This window comes from Struthio camelus, chromosome 15 (genome assembly GCF_040807025.1).
Source record: "Struthio camelus isolate bStrCam1 chromosome 15, bStrCam1.hap1, whole genome shotgun sequence".
In the NCBI taxonomy this organism is placed as follows: Eukaryota; Metazoa; Chordata; class Aves; order Struthioniformes; family Struthionidae; genus Struthio; species Struthio camelus.
The window spans coordinates 1,055,157-1,071,493 of record NC_090956.1 but is presented as its reverse complement, the minus strand read 5'-3'; the positions used below and the strand labels follow the sequence as shown (position 1 = coordinate 1,071,493).

At 50.5% G+C, this 16,337-nt stretch overlaps 2 protein-coding genes across 2 annotated transcripts; both read left to right on the top strand.

The window, feature by feature from the left end:
* Positions 1 to 90: 90 nt before the first annotated feature.
* DCTN5 (dynactin subunit 5) lies at positions 91 to 8,814 on the top strand. Its single transcript, XM_068907868.1, has 7 exons — positions 91 to 188; positions 627 to 695; positions 1,240 to 1,358; positions 1,855 to 1,966; positions 3,048 to 3,150; positions 3,919 to 4,010; positions 6,904 to 8,814. Exons 1-7 carry the CDS (start codon positions 141 to 143, stop codon positions 6,922 to 6,924), a joined length of 564 nt encoding a protein of 187 aa, XP_068763969.1. The 5' UTR covers positions 91 to 140; the 3' UTR covers positions 6,925 to 8,814.
* Positions 8,815 to 10,152: 1,338 nt separating this feature from the next.
* On the top strand, positions 10,153 to 15,715 carry PLK1 (polo like kinase 1). The gene is made up of 10 exons (XM_068908392.1): positions 10,153 to 10,536; positions 10,745 to 10,913; positions 11,027 to 11,171; positions 11,600 to 11,693; positions 12,252 to 12,471; positions 12,784 to 12,942; positions 13,164 to 13,241; positions 13,728 to 13,882; positions 14,292 to 14,474; positions 14,931 to 15,715. Exons 1-10 carry the CDS (start codon positions 10,153 to 10,155, stop codon positions 15,135 to 15,137), a joined length of 1,794 nt encoding a protein of 597 aa, XP_068764493.1. The 3' UTR covers positions 15,138 to 15,715.
* Positions 15,716 to 16,337: the final 622 nt, after the last annotated feature.

Below are 16,337 nucleotides of genomic sequence, written 5' to 3'. Positions count from 1 at the left end.
CCGCCCGCCGGAAGGACCCGGCGCGCGCCCGCCGCCCCCCGTCGCCATGGCAACCGCGCCGGGATTGGCCGCGCCCGCGGCGGAAGGGCTGGCGGGGTGGAAGTGACGCGCCGGAAGTCGGGCGCGGCGGCGGCGGCGCCATGGAGCTGAGCGAGATGCTCTACAACAAGTCCGAGTACATCGAGACGGTGCGGCCGGGCCGGGGGGCAGCGGCGGGAGCGGGGGGCCGGGCCGGGCCGGGCCGGGGGGGGGCAGCGGCGGGAGCGCGGAGTGGGAGTCGGGCTGGGGGTGGCGGTGGGGCCAGAGCGGGCCTGGGGGGGCAGCGGTAGGAGCGGGGAACTGGGCCGGGGGTGTGGGGCCGGACCGGGCCTGGGGGGGCAGCGGTGGGAGTGGGGAGCCGGGCCGGGGGTGGCGGTGGGGCCGGAGCGGGCCGGGGGGCAGCGGTGGGAGTGGGGAGCCGGGCCGGGGGTGGCGGTGGGGCCGGACCTGGCCGGGGGTGGCGGTGGGAGTGGGGAGCCGTGCCGGGGGGCCGTGCCGGGGGGCAGCAGCGGCAGGGTCGGGCCGGGCCGAGGGGGGCGGCCGGGGGCCACGAGCGAGCTGCAGTGACCCGCCCCGTCTCCCCGCAGGCGTCTGGTAACAAGGTGAGCCGTCAGTCCGTGCTGTGCGGCAGCCAGAACATCGTCCTCAACGGCAAGGTGGGTGCGTGCACGGTGGCCCCATCCAGTCAGCCCTGAGGGATCCCAGCGAGCTTGGAGACTCGTCTGCTGCCCCTGCCGGGGCCCAGCTCAGCCCTAGCGGGAGGGCAACTCAGCCCCGAGTCCCGGCCCCCATCGCAGCTGCACCATGCTGCTGTATTATCCCTGGAGTCCCCCCCCTTGCCCCTTAGGTATGAGAGCCTTGCTCTTGGCAGAACCAAAGACAACTTACTCCAGGCATAAGTGCCTCTCGGTGCTTTCACCCACGCGACGACAGAGGCACAGTTCTTTCTGTCTGCTCTTAAGCCTTGCTTTGTGCAGCTCGCTCACTTTGTGCAGCTCACTTACTCACATGATGGGAGAGCAGCCAGCGTGTCTGGGCTCTGTGCCATTTGCTTTGTTCTCACTCTACTTTTGACTAAAAGAACCATCTGTAATGCAGTATGATTTCATTGAAGTAGCCTGACCTCTGCATGAATCTTCATAACAACTAGTAACGCTGACAGAAATTAGAGCTCACTTATCTCTTTCTCTTTCTGTCCAGACAATAGTTATGAATGACTGCATCATTCGGGGTGACCTGGCAAACGTAAGGGTTGGACGTCACTGCGTGGTGAAAAGCCGTAGTGTCATTCGACCGCCCTTCAAGAAGTTTAGTAAAGGGTAAGAATGCCCTTCCTTCAGGAAGGCAACTGAAATTAAAATCTATATACTTAAAAACATCAAGTTGGGTAAGATCTGTGTTTAGAGCACTGCATTCCTTTTACAACAATTATGCATAAATATGTCCTTCTGAACCTACTTTTTCCTCAAATTTTCAGCTTTGGTTTGAGGGTTAGTGTGCTTTTCAAACTGTAACATGGAAGGAATGGGATATATTAAAATAGCAAAGCAAAGAATGTATTTCATTTGTTCTTCATGCAGTCTTTAGATCTAGGCATGTTTTACTGACATGACATCTTCCTGTTGTTTCTTTTGGTTATCTTTTAGAAATACCTGAGAAAAGACCGGTTGCTGTTAAAATCTTCCTTAGTATCAGACTTGCCTCTGGTAATATAATTGGAGATGGGAGACTTCACAGTGTGATTTTAGGTTTAATAGCATTGTGGATTAATCTATATATTATCACCTGAACGAATAACTCTCTCTCCTGTCACAGGGTCGCTTTCTTCCCTCTCCACATTGGTGATCATGTCTTCATAGAAGAGGACTGTGTTGTCAACGCAGCCCAGATTGGCTCTTATGTCCACATAGGCAAGAACTGTGTCATTGTGAGTACTTCTTCTCGTTATTTACTTTAAACTCTTGAGTACTACTGAGACTAAAAACAATGGGAAGTTATCCATACCCACTGTTTGTAGCAAACACACTTACTCTCCTGCTGTTCCCTTCTTCTTCCTTTTCCTTCTCCACGGAAAGTGGTGCTTTAAATTTTGTCATTCTGAGGAGAGCAGGTACAGCTGAGCACTGTTTGGAAAACCAGTTCCAACAATATTGTCTCTATGGCAAATGGGACTGAGCTGGGATCCTTCTAGCACTGGCTGATAAGAAACAGGCAATTGTCCTGTGAGACCCGTTTAGTTCCTCTCTGCCTGTGATGAATGCAAAGGGATGACTCTTATTAAATGGCTTTCTGTATTAGTTAATAATTTATTATTGGCGTTAATGTACACGTTCGTGTTTTATTGAAATACATAACTGCAGGGGCGTGCAGTTGCTAATCATCTTAGACAAGCTGCCAAATGTCCTGTATTTTGTTAAATACTGCAGCAGTTTAATCACTGTACCCTGTGTGAAAGACGCGCTTCTTCTCTTTTCAGAAGCTGCATTTACGCAGTCTGGACATATAGTGGTTCCTTTTCATTGGCATTTGTCTTCGGGCTTCGCCTGACTTTTAAGCTATGCAAAAACAATTGGGTAATCGGCATGTTAGGAACTGTTGATATCAGTGTATCCAGGGAAGAGAGCCTTTCCCTGAAGCACAAGCAGATTTGTGGATCTGCACGAATAATGCAAAATAGTCAAAGTTGCTGTCTGCTGAGCTAAAGACCTTGCTATGTTACTGCATGATAGGGTTATTGCTTCCAATTTGCACATTGACATATGTTAATATGCAGCTGCATGTGTATGTGTTGCTCAAGAGCAAGTAGACTTTTTTCCTCCAAAAAAACCCAAAATTAATTCAGTCTCTTAAATGCTGTTGGGAACTCCATTCAGTCAGGGTAAAGATGTATTCCCATGTTTCCTTTATTACACAGAATGAGTTTTGAGGAGTTAAACTTGTTGAGCTTCAGCTTATCAGGAGTAAGTAAAAGGATTGTGAGTATAAGCTTTACCTGGTCTTTGTTTTAGGGTCGTAGATGTGTTTTGAAAGACTGCTGCAAAATCTTAGACAATACGGTATTACCTCCTGAAACAGTCGTCCCACCTTTCACAGTGTTCTCAGGCTGTCCGGGTAAGCCTACTGTCTAATTTTACTTGTGTGTGAGTGTGTATAACTTGAATGTTCTTATTTTAAAAACAAGTTGCTGTGACAAAGGCTCCTATTTGCATGGGGCCTAGAAATAAAGGCATAGGATGCTTGATGAAATGAAAAGTAACATTTTTAACTTGTGAAACTTGCTGCTTTGGGATATGTCAGGTAGATGGTGTATGTTTACTTGTAATAACATGACAGATGACAATACATATGCCAGCTGTGGCCATCCTTTATAGTAAGGCACACAGCCTTTCAGGCATCTAAAATTCAGCGGGCAGTTGGGCTCTGAAGGAGGGAACACTTCCTTTTCAGTGGTTTCTGGCTTTGTAGTTGTTTCCTTAAGTTCAGTTATAGGAGTTCCACATTATTCCTATATTAATAGAGAGATAGGTACACTGAACTGAGATATATGACTGTTTAGTTCCTGCCCGTCAGTCTGACTGCACTGGAGGCCTCACTGTACAAATTGTGCGATCTGTTGTTCATCTTCAGATACTGTTTTATGGGGAAGGGCGGAAGCCGTTGGAGGACCTAGCTGAGGCAGGCTATCTGACTTCCATGCCAGAGAGTAGATGGGAGTGACCCCATTGTATTGCTTTACATGAGAGAAGAGCCCTTAGCTATTCTGTTAGTATTTACTTATAATTCAATCATAAAACAGAGTAACTGCTTTGAATGTTGAATATAAGCCCGTTTTTGCTTCCTTCTTCAAGAATGCTGATGGTAATGCTGTTGTTCTTCCAGGACTCTTCTCCGGGGAACTCCCAGAATGTACCCAGGAACTCATGATTGACGTTACAAAGAGCTATTACCAGAAGTTTTTGCCGCTCACTCAGGTCTAGTAGCCTGTTTACCATGTTTCAGAGCAATAAAGGCACATTTTGGGAGGGGGAGAGGAATATTGGTCAGAGAATCCAGGGCATGGTCCTCAGCTGTTCCTGAACACTTCTGCGGGTGTTCCTCAACACTAATGGTCTGGCCAAGCAGTCCCTTGTGAAAACTGCTGTGTCATGTTGTTTAAACTTTGTATGGTCGTTCAAATTTTCTTCATTCCATGTTGTCTGAATTGTGCCATTAAATGTTCTGGAGCTAGGAAAACTGATAAAATTCCCTTTAGGGCTGTTGCAGTTGAGCAACGAGGCAGAGCTAACAGCTCATACTCTGCAGCCAAAGCCTGTCTTTGATATCAGTTGTGTTCCTAACCCAAAGCAAGTGGGTTTGCATCTGATAGAAGCACCCTTCATCCTTGAACAGAAGTGTTATGTAGCTGACATGTTTGTTCTGGGCAGTTACTGTAGCTCATTAGAGCCAGTGCTTTCCTTCAGAAAAATATGTATTCATCTATGGGCCGGTGTGTTGAGGTGGATGACCTCTTCCTTTTTTCCCTGTGGACCGAGATTCTCTCCTATAGGAATGAGGTATCTTATCATCCTGTGATTGGTTTTAGCACTTTTGGCTGACAGATTGAAACCTATCTTACTCTGACTTGCCTGATAGGACACTTAGCTTTTAGCTCTTGAAGTAGGCACCAGTTGTGTGCTCTCACACCTCATGCAGGGTTAGGATTTTCATGTCTGATGCATGTTCTTTTTCCAGAACATCACAGACCTCAAAGAGCCAAAGGGCTTTGGAAAGAGGATTACCATTTCACTCTCAAAATTCAGTGCAGCAGAAGGTGGGGAATTAAAAGCCAAAACTGGAGGTGGGCGGGAGAATCCTGCGGTTGTCCCCATTTGTCACCCACTGTGTATATTTGCAGAAAGCTCTTCAGTGCTTTTTTTGCATTATAAAACTTAAGAATGGAGATTCAGACCTCTTGGAAAGAGTGAATGTTTCATTTTGCACATGTAATACAGCTGCAGTTATTCTTGTTGGGAGCAGCTGTGTGAAAGTTGAACACAGCTGATACTTTATGTACTTAGTACCAGACAAATGGCCAACAATGAATCTGCCTGCTCTGGTTTTGTTATATTAAAGCTTAGCATCAGCCCTTTGTAGTTTTTAAAACTGGGGCTCGCTCCTGCATGTTGTAGTGTACCAGCTAGGGGCCAGAATGCCTATTAGGTAGGTAGTAGGTATGCGACTGTGAGACGTGGCAGCCCTCATGCATTCAGCTCTTCTGTATAATGCAGAGTACTGATATACATTAATTAGCAGACAGCTATAAAAACACTAAAGTAACTACTGTTAATCAAATGTAAAACCAGTGTCTGGTTTGTTTGTATGTTTCCTGTACATAAATTAAAAGCCTCTTAAGTTATTCAAGTGACTCAAGGTTGTGACTTTTCAAATCAAACTGTTGAAAGTAGGGTGAGGTTTCTGTTGTGCTTGTGCACATGTATCACAGTCTCTTGTTCTGTGAATATTACCGGCATGTAGTGTCAGCGTGTTAAAAATTGAAGTACAGTGTGAAACAGCTTCTACTTTTCTGCTTCTGAGCTGATGACTTTTACCAACAAATGAAGCGATTCCAACATGGCTATTGTGTAGAGGCTCTGAAATACAGAATCTCTTTGCTGCTATTCTTGATACTGAAGTGAGAATCCTAAAGCCACCAGGGTGACTGTAAAATCCTCTCCGGCACTGAAACTTTACACACACCTATTCTGTACAGCAGCAGCTCCAATGATGTTGCTTCAAGCACTTGGAAATGGCCTGCTTTTTGGATCTAGCAGTCTCAGATGGTGTAACCCTTTGCGTCTGTGCAAAAAAGCAGGAGCTGGAGCCAGCTTCTCATGACCGCAAACACGGTTGCAGCAAGAAGATGCAATTCTGTGTTGAGGCTGTAACAACTAGGTTGCTACTCTTGAATTCTCCAATGGACCAATTAGGTCACGTCTGTTTCGAGAGAGGCAAAATGTTTTGCTAGAAGCCCAGCTTCAGTAGGATTGTTTTGTTGCCTAGTTCCATACAAGCTTGAAATAGCTGTTTAATGGCAGCTGTATTTGTGAAGCCCTCCTGAAGTGGGAGTGGAGACAAATGCAGAAGGGAACTGTGTGCTTTCTGTGATCTTGTGGAGGTTCAGAGGGTGACTTATATGTGAAAGGGCCAGGCTTGCTACTTTTTCTACCTGGGTGAAAAGTATGAAGCTGTAAGCGCTGCTGACACTTGTACTACAGGCAGCTTCCTAATTGACTTCAATTGCTAATATGACTAGCTCCTCCTGTCAAAAATCTTGACTGACCCTTGTAGAAGCCATTTGCTGTAAGGAGCAGTAGGAGGCTGCCTCAGTCACCACGCCTCACAGGCTTGGAGATTCTTGCAAGATTGTATGCATGTCAGATGTTTAGGCGTTTATACTGCCACTCATTCGTACTACTTTGCACTGTTAACTTGCTATCAGCTGTCTCTTGAAGTGTGTGAAGTAGCACTGTATTTGGTCAGGAAGGGCCTATATGTGCTGTGTTGCCATGGTGTCACTTCAAAGTTTTAACACTACATAGTACATTTCACTGGGATCGCTTGATTAACGACCACAGTTGGGCAGCATGAAGCTAGGCTGCTGGAGGAGGGGTGGAGGGAGGGCTGCTGAGTTAAGGGATATGCGTTTGAGAGAGGAAATGGGACTGCATCTGGAAAGGTCTCAGGAATGATGTACTTCCATCATCACTTGAACAGCACAGCTGTAGTGCAGTGAGGGATATGTAACTGTATAGCCACTTACACGTTTCTCAGCCTTGTCTTCCTTCTAGCAGGCTGATTAAAACCTGTTTTATTGTCTCTGTTAAGGTGGCCTCTGCCAGGGTCTAAAAACAAGTCACCACTGAAGATCTCAAATACTCAGCAATGTTAACATTCCTTAGATTTGGTCACTTTACCCTCCTGTCCTCTGAAGCATCACTCTGACCTGGGCTCATCTCTACACCTCTGCCAGCTCTCTGGAATGATGGAGTATCAGTAGGTTGCAGCATGCTTCTACAGCCCCTGGGAATTGTAGTTTTCTGATGTCAACATTCAGTTTAGTGAAGTGCAATGAAACGTGACTTCCAAGAGAGGGCTTTGCTGCACAGCCAAAGAGGAGCTGTAGGTGCGTGGGGAAGCATGATGCTCAAAGGGATGGGGAGGGCAATGTGAATGCCTTCTTTCAAGAATCTTTTGGCAAAAAGCAATCACTTCAAACAGTAAACCACTATGTTGCTTCATCAGTCCTGTATACTCCCCTTTGCTCTGACCAAGACTGGAGGGACATGCTATTTGTGTTGGTCACTCTTATGTGGGGCATTTAAAGTCCTCAGGAATGTAAAACTGGGGCTTCAGAACGCTTCTCTTTTACTCTGTGTCCACCGTCATCTGCTGGTGGTTGTAATACCTGCCTGCTACTAGAATCAGGGGTAACTGTACTCACTGTAACTGGCTGAGTGAGACCAGCCAGTGCAGCAAACACAATCTGTTTGGAATTTGGCTGGAACGTGCTCTGAGCCCACTCACCCTCCCCATTGCTGCACAGCATTGCTCCCACAGCCAAACTTCTGCCAACCTGCGGGACCACAAAACACCCGAGAGCCAGACCTTCCCACTGCATACTTACACTTACATGATGCTTTGAGTCAGTGCTCGGGGGGGAGATCCAGCTGCTCCTTTGTGTCCTCATCCTGGCTTCAGCGTATGACCATGCATGCCTGGAGGGAGAGAGCAGGCTCATGGCCTAAGGTGCTACAGCTGACCTGTTCTTGTGCCGTTCTTGGTTATTGTTCATTGGTGTTTTGTTCTGAGCCAGCAGGCAGCAAAATCAGATTAAGGGGTGAGTACATACACTAAAGTTATTTTTCTTAACAGATGGTGTTCTTAGATTACAGGAACAAGCTCTCCAGGCCCTAGTGCACATGTGGTCCATTGCTGCTATTTTCTTTCCTAAATAGTATCCCATGTGGTGACTGGGACGAGGAAGGTGAAAAAGTCATTAACAAGGTCAGGCACAATTTCACTCAGCTGTCAGAATCTCACCCCCACGGGACAGAGAGGGAAGGGAGAGGTGCCACAAGAGAAACTGAAAATGACAGCAGGAATATGTGAGACCACAGAATAAAAAATCAGCAGGATGACCAGGTTCTTGGAGAAATGCGGCCATATATGAACAAGCAATGTCTTGGCTTGGAGGAGTCTCAAAAATGTGCACGGAACGGAGCTGTCTAATTGCCATTTCTCTTTCACAGAAAAAACTAAGTACAAACTGTAACATGAATTTCCCTTCCAAAAAAATGCTTAAACTAAGTCTGCTAGAAGGACTTGACTGAAAAGCTGCTTACAGCCCACAGGACGGGGGGAAAAGGATTCAAACTAACGTCACCTTTGGCTGTTTCTCGTAAAAGTAACCCCCTCCAAATGCACTTAACAAAATACACTTGCATTCCTTACTGGGAGGACAGTTCTGCAACTGGTATCGTCTGTGTATTTGTGTCTATAATTTCTGTTTGACTTCCCAAATCCACAAATGATGGTATTGATTCAAACAACTATAGACGTGCATAACACTGCCTTGAGGAATTCTGAGTATTTCAATATTGTCCAATGCTGCCCCAGTCTTTGTGAGCTGGTTCTCAATTATATGTCATCCCCTTAGAACCTGCATGCTTGTACTTGTCCCCCTGTGCTTTCTTGAGCCCTTCTTGTACACACAAATAATAAACAGGTAAAAAAGAACTCTGCTGAAGGGTTGACTGCAGTGTCCTATCAATGCTATATCGGTGCTGTGCTGCCAGGAGGGTTTTGTGTGAGTTCAGGCTAATGAGAGCTTTTATCACACAGAAAAGCAATCAACATCTGAGTGGCAGTATTAAGCACTGTAAAAAAGTAAATGAAGTTTCCACGCTGTTGTGGGAGACGTTTAGACAACGGAAAGCTTCCATCTATAACTCAAAGATGGTTTCAGCCTCTGCTAAGGTGGATGGCAAACTGCCCTGTCTGGTTGACCTCAACAAGTCTGTTAGAGAGCTCTGCCAACAACTTGCCCTCTTTTCCCAGTTTTTCAGCTCAAAATGGGAGGTACCTCCACTCCCAGGGCGGACGGGGAGGCTGCGGCGCAGGCACCACGTCCCCTGCTCCGGTCTCGGCGCTGGTCCAGCGTCACGGCTGCCTGCCGGCCCTCGGCGTCCTGTGGGGAAGGGTGTCCGTGTGCCGGGGGGACGCGGGCCCTTGGGGAGCGCCTGATGTGACAACGCTGAACACACCAGGCGTCCGGAGCCCAGCGGCCTCCCCTGCCAGCACCGCTGGGGGCCAGCTCCGGAGCAGGGTCCCCGAGCAAACGGGAAGACAGCCGCCTCTCCCGCTCCATATTTCGGTGCTCCTCGCGCTGCTGCCCACGCGGTGACTGCGGTCTCGAGGGCGGCGGACGCTGCTGGGGCTGAATGCAGCGGTGCCGGGCTGCCCGTGGGGCCACCAACCCGGCGCTCCCCATCCCCGAGGTGGGGGAAGCCCCACCACCCCACAGCCCCACGTTGGCGTGTCGCCCCAGGGGGCCGAGCACATGCACCTTTGCGTCCTCGAAGGACGCCAGAAACCACGTGAGCTGCTCCAGACGGGGCAGGCGAGCCGAGTCCCACTAGGCGGCTCCCCCCAGCCGGCCCGGCCCAGGCTGCGCCGCGGTCACGCGTGGGACAGCGCCGCGCTGCGCCCCGCCCGGCCGCCAGGCGGCGCCCGCGCCCCCCGGGCCGCGCCGTGCCTGTCTCTTTAAACGCGGCGGGCGGGGGCGCGCTCCCATGGTGCGTCGCGGCGGGCGCTTGGATTTTAAATCCTCTCGACCAATGGGGAGCGCCCTGGCGCGCGTAACGCTCCGGCTCCGCGTTTGAAATTGTTACAGTGTTGCCGCGGCGGCCACAGCGCTCTGCGCCCGCCCGCACCGCACCGCAGGCTCTGCGCCCGCCCGCACCGACCCTCGCCGCAGCGGCTCCGCGCCCGCCCGCCCGCACCGGGGTTACCGCGCCGGCTCCGCGCCCCTCCGCTGCCCCTCGGCCCCGACCCCGGTCGCGCCCTCGCGGTCCGATGAGCGCGGCGGGCGGCAAGGCGGCGCGGCCGCCGGGGGCGGCGGAGCCGGGGCGGGCGGGCGGCGCGGCGGCGGCGGCGGGCGGCAAGGAGGTGCCGAAGGTGCTGGTGGACCCGCGGACCCGGCGCAGCTACGTGCGCGGGCGGTTCCTGGGCAAGGGCGGCTTCGCGCGCTGCTACGAGCTGGCCGAGGCCGAGAGCCGCGAGGTGTTCGCCGGCAAGGTGGTGCCCAAGTCGCTGCTGGTGAAGCCGCACCAGAAGGAGAAGATGTCCATGGAGATCGCCATCCACCGCAGCCTGGCGCACCGCCACGTCGTCGGCTTCCAGGGCTTCTTCGAGGACGCCGACTTCGTCTACGTGGTGCTGGAGCTCTGCCGCCGCCGGGTGAGGGGCTGGGAGGGCTCCGGGCCGGGCAGGGGGGTCTGAGGGGGGATCGTGCCCTGGGGCCGAGCAGGGGGGTCCGGGGGCTCTGGGGAATCGGGGCAGGGGGAGTCTGGGGGGGATCGTGTCCTGGAGCCAGGTGGAGGGGAGCTCTGGGGGGGCCGGGGAATCAGGGCAGCCCGGGGGCCGGCACACTGACGGCCTCCCGCAGTCGCTGCTGGAGCTGCACAAGCGGCGGAAGGCGCTGAGCGAGCCCGAGGTGCGCTACTACCTGCGCCAGACCATCCTGGGCTGCCAGTACCTCCACAGCCACCGCGTCATCCACCGCGACCTCAAGCTGGGCAACCTCTTCCTCAGCGATGAGATGGAGGTGAAGATTGGTAGGTGCCTGTGACGCAAGTGTCCCCTGCCACAGCAGGGACCCCGACCTCAGGGGGTCCCTGACAGTGTGGGGGCCTCTGGCTTATGTGCTCATCTTCCTCATGTCTCAAAGGTGACTTTGGCCTGGCCACCAAAGTGGAGTATGATGGAGAGCGCAAGAAGACCCTGTGTGGGACCCCCAACTACATTGCCCCAGAGGTGCTGGGCAAGAAGGGGCACAGCTTTGAGGTGGACATCTGGTCCATTGGCTGCATCATGTGAGTCAAAGCACCCCCCATGACTGGGCTGTCCTGTGCTCCAGGTCTCCTGGCGGTTTTGGTATAAGCTGAAGCTTTGGGCATGCTGTCTCCAGAGCACCCACCCTGGCTGAGCACTGCTGTTAGACCTGCTCGGCTAATATGCTCACATGGGGGCTGTCTTGAGGTATTTTTCCCAAAAGCCCTTATTCCTAACCAGAACTTTCTCCAGGGGTACAAAATCCCAACTCCCCCCCTCTGGGAGAAGGAGCTAGAAATAATACTTCTGCCTGCTGTACCAGCTCTTCCTGGCAGAGGGAACAAGGAAGTCATTGGGAAGTCACAGGAGGCACTTCAGGATGGGGCTGCTTCTGGACCAGGGGTGTTGTAGTCCCCCTGCAGGCTGCCTCATACAAAACTGACACACTTCTATGTCCTTAAACACACAGGTATACCCTGCTGGTAGGGAAACCACCTTTTGAAACCTCTTGTCTAAAGGAAACTTATATCCGAATTAAGAAGAATGAATATACCATCCCCAAGGTATGGCACTTCCTGTGGGTGGACTCAACCTTGCAGCAGGTTTTGGTTGCCTTCTGCAGCATTCTGCTTCTGACACTTAATGAGCTCTTGCAGAATGGTGAAACAGCTCTCCTTGCTGAGTGCTATGAAGGGGATATTTCAGTCTGTGGTAGAACAGACCTGTGGGGTCAGCTTCCTACTGAGGAGCCAGCAGCTCCTCCTTGACATATCAAAAATCTGAGCTGGGCAGCTGGCACATGGAGGAAAAGGCCATGGGGTAAACTAACTTGCTCAAGTCCAGCCACAGATGAGGTCTGGACCAGGTCCCCCTGCTCTATTCCACTGTTGGTTCAGTCTTGCTAGTCAGTTGACTTAAAGCTCTGAACTCTGCCAGGAGATTGTACAGGTGCTGGTGAGCTGTTCTGTTTCCCCAGGCTGGCGTCCTGTGTGCCTGCTGCAGCACAGGAGCTCTGCTTTGAGAAGAGCTGTCCCCATGTTGCACACCCTGTGCACGTTGCTCCTTTTGCACACTTTTCCTTGACTTTTCTTGTTTCTAACTCTGCCTCTGTTTTCTCCTAGCACATCAACCCTGTAGCTGCTAACCTCATCCAGAAGATGCTGAGGTCTGACCCTGCCACACGCCCAACTATCGATGAGTTGCTGAATGATGAATTTTTCACATCAGGATACATCCCTAACCGCTTGCCCACCAGTTGTCTCACCGTCGCACCTAGGTTTTCAATTGCTCCCAGTGGGCTTGAACTGAATGGGCGAAAGCCATTGACTGCACTCAACAAAGGTGAGCGCAAGCACCTGGGAGCCGAGGGCTGTGCGCTGCAGTGCTGGTTGAAAGCCTACCTGGCCTCTGGCAATATCCAGACCTTTGGTGGGGAATGTGATACTGCCTCACATCTTCATGACTCTCATGAAAAGCTGGAGTACACTGTGAATGGGAGGTCTCCTCCCTGCTTTGAGTCTGGGCTGTGTCAGCACTAGCTTTAGCTATATGGTGTGTAACATGTTTCTTACAGCTAGGGTTGAATGTAAAGCTGGTGCCTTTAGAAACCTACTTCCTGGTAATGCCTCCACACTCTTCTCTTTCTTGGCCCAGGACCAGACAGCCCTGCACTAGAGAGCTTGCCTGAAAAAGATGATGTAGCTGGGCTGCGGGAGCTGGGAGATGCTGTTGACTGTCACTTAGTGGACATGTTACAGCAGTTGACTGCAGTCAACTCAGCCAAGCCATCTGAGAGAGTGGCTGTGAGACAAGGTGAGCCTGGGGACAAACCCACAAGCACTGGCCTTCCTAGGTAACTTGCTTTTTTGTCATTCTACTGCTGTTCAAAGTGAGGGGCCAACTGATCTCCTTGGCTTCAAACTGGAAGGCAGAGAAGTGATGCAGTAGCTACTTGCCTGCCTTTTGGCCTTACTTGCTTACTGCCATGTGCAGGATGCCTTAAAACGTCTTCTAATAAACTGTTCTCTTGGCAGAAGAGGCTGAAGACCCAGCCTGCATTCCTATCTTCTGGGTTAGCAAATGGGTGGACTACTCAGATAAATATGGTCTAGGTAAGTAATAAAGGGACAGCACTTCAGCCTTTTCCAGTTTCTGAAGAAGCTGAGGGAAGTTGTGATTCAGGCATTGCATGTGTGAGATTCTTTAATCTGGCAGTCAAACATGTAGGTGTCTAAAACCACCAAGAACGTTATTGAATATGCAGTGAATCCAGAGCAGTGGTCACTGAACATCAGCTCATGCCACTACAGGCAGAAAACAGCTACATGCTTAAAGGGAATGTGGCCTCACTCTGCAGTGAGCAAATGGTACCCAGTACTATAGTTACTAAAACTTCCTTCTGTGGCAGGTGATGTGACAAGGGAGGGTGATAAATCCGGAGGAGGAAAAGTGCCACCCAGACCTCTGCAAAGCAGAGGAGCCCTAGATTTGGTGGGGTGTCTGTCAGCAATCCCTTACCTGACACAATTCTACCTTGTGTTTTGCGCAATCAGCAATCCTGTGTATTTGAAGGTCTAACAGACTCCCTTTTGGACTAGGTTATCAGCTGTGCGACAACAGTGTTGGAGTTCTCTTCAATGACTCCACTCGTCTCATTATGTACAATGACGGGGACAGCTTGCAGTACATTGAGCAAAACAGCACAGAGTCCTACTTCACTGTGAGATCCTATCCCTCTGCCTTGAACAAGAAGGTCAGTTCTGGGGTGGGTTCCAGGGGGAAGATCCATCTCTTGGGGCCACTTTCATCCTGCAGGCTTCCTCTTGGCTGGTATAACGTGGCCCAAAGGAGAGACACTAGCAACTCTTGCTGTTTCCAGTTGCTAGCTGAGGCTCACTTATGAGGAGCTTCAAAGAAATACGCACCCAAAGCATGGTATGCATGGTAAATGGTATGCATGTACCAGAGTGCTAAGCAGAGCGAGTCTCAAGCATTGCCAACTAGGTTAACTTTGCTGTCTGAGTATGGGAACTTGCACAAGTTCCTACAGTGACCCTTCAAGTCCTGAAAGACAGCAGGCAGCTGTGGGACTGAAAAGCAGGCCCTGCCCCCCACCATGTAGCATGGGCCATCTCCAGCCTGTCTGCCCTTCCTGTCTGCAGATAACACTATTGAAATACTTCCGGAATTATATGAGCGAGCACCTGCTGAAGGCAGGTGCTAACATCACGCCTCGGGAAGGAGATGAGCTGGCTCGTTTACCCTACCTCTGCACATGGTTCCGGACCCGCAGTGCCATCATCCTGCACCTCAGCAATGGCACTGTGCAGATCAACTTCTTCCAGGTGAGAATGCTACTCCACATTTTTCCCAAAGCTGCAGTTCTAGCTGCCCTAACAGCTCTGCTACAAATGGTGCTATATGCAAACAACCTCCTTAGCAGGAGGGTGTAACCTGAGACAAAACTTTGTCCGGTGAACCTAGACTAGAAGGCTCCTTACTCAGCTTGCTGGTACATAAGCCATCCAGACACCTTAGTGTGCTAAGGGGCTATTTCCTTGAGCAGGACTGCTGCGCAGTTCTAAGTGCAGTGGCTCTTGAGCTGGCTGGCCAGATAGATAGCAGCAAAGGGAAACAAATCTATGAAGGAATGGTTTCCTACTCTGACTTGGCTGTGGTGAGTTGCTCTGTTAGCATGTTTCTGGGAGCTGCTGGGATACCCCAACTGCTGAGATGGCTCATCTTGAGGGAAATCCAGTGCTTGCAGTGTGCTCAGGGTGACCTGTGTTCTCTCCCTGTAGGACCACACCAAAGTCATCTTGTGCCCTCTCATGGCTGCTGTCACATACATAGATGAGAAACGGGACTTCCGCACATACAAGCTTAGCCTCATTGAGGAACATGGATGCTGCAAGGAGCTGGCCAGTCGGCTCCGCTATGCTCGCACCATGGTGGAGAAGCTCCTCAGCTCAAAGTCTGGCTCAGCCCGCTTGAAACCCTCTGCTTAGGTCTTGGTCTTGATGAACTTGACATCTGTGCCAAACTGTTCCAGCTGTGGATAAGGGGAGTCTAGTAGCATCCCTGCTTGCACTGTAACCTCTCATCACCCAGCTGGGCTCCCACTCCTGAGTACGGTCTAGTTGCCACGAGGGAGCCTCTGATGCTGTGGGAATGGTGCTGTGTTTACTCTGGTGCCCAAGGGTGTTTCTTGCTCCCACTCCCAATAGAAAGTCTATTTTTTATTATCTAGTCTTTTTTCTAACTTCCCAAAACAAAAAGCCTGACTCAAAAAAACAAACAAACAAAAAAACCCCAAAAAAACCTAAACCTCTTATCTGAGGTTCCTGGGCCTTCTCATGAGAGACCAGAGCGTGGGGAGGGCAGAATTATCATGTAAGTTATTTGTACATGTTTGTGCCTTATGCTCTGGGCTTTTGTTTCTTCTTGTAGTGATTCACCTAAGATATTTAACATGCCCAGGTTGAGACTGAGCAATCAGCCTTTTAATACTGAAATTAATCTATGTGAAACCTAAACTTTTGTATATTGCATAACTTGATTAAAGATTGTTGGCTGCAGCGTCCAACCTGTCTTGGTTCTCTTTTGCCTGCTGTAAGGACTTACCTAGGCAGCTGAGGGAGGCAGCAGCTTGATGTCTCTGCCCCTTCCTGCCCAAGCAAGAGCTCTCACTCCCACAGGCTGTTGTGGGACCTATGCTGTCTGCTTCATTGCTCCTACTACTGGCCCTTGGTGAGCATGGCTGAGCTCTGGCCTTGCTGCTTGGCTCCATCTCTAACATGGAGCAGCAGGAAATCTTAAGAAGTGGGAGTTTTAAAGTTTAGGAGGTGTTTGTCATGAGCCACAGCCTGTACCTCATTCTTTCCCCTGTGCTGGAGGAAGAAGGGAATTATTGCTGTTCTCACAAAGTACTGTAGGAGATGTGCTCTAACCAGTAACTGTAGGCTAACAGTGAGAAGAGGAGTGCTTCCTTTTACCTTTGTCTTCCCCCTGTTTGAGAAGCTCTATTACATCAACAGGCCTGCAGTGACCAAATATGTTGAAAAGGTGAAAATAAAGCAAGTTGCTGGGTTGAGGTAGTTCAGCAGGAAGTGGATGGCTTTGGTTTTCTCCAAGTGTGTTTGGTTTCTCCAAGTGTGTTTGGTTTTCTCCAAAGTGAAGCCTTTGGTTTTCTCCAACCATTGCTGACT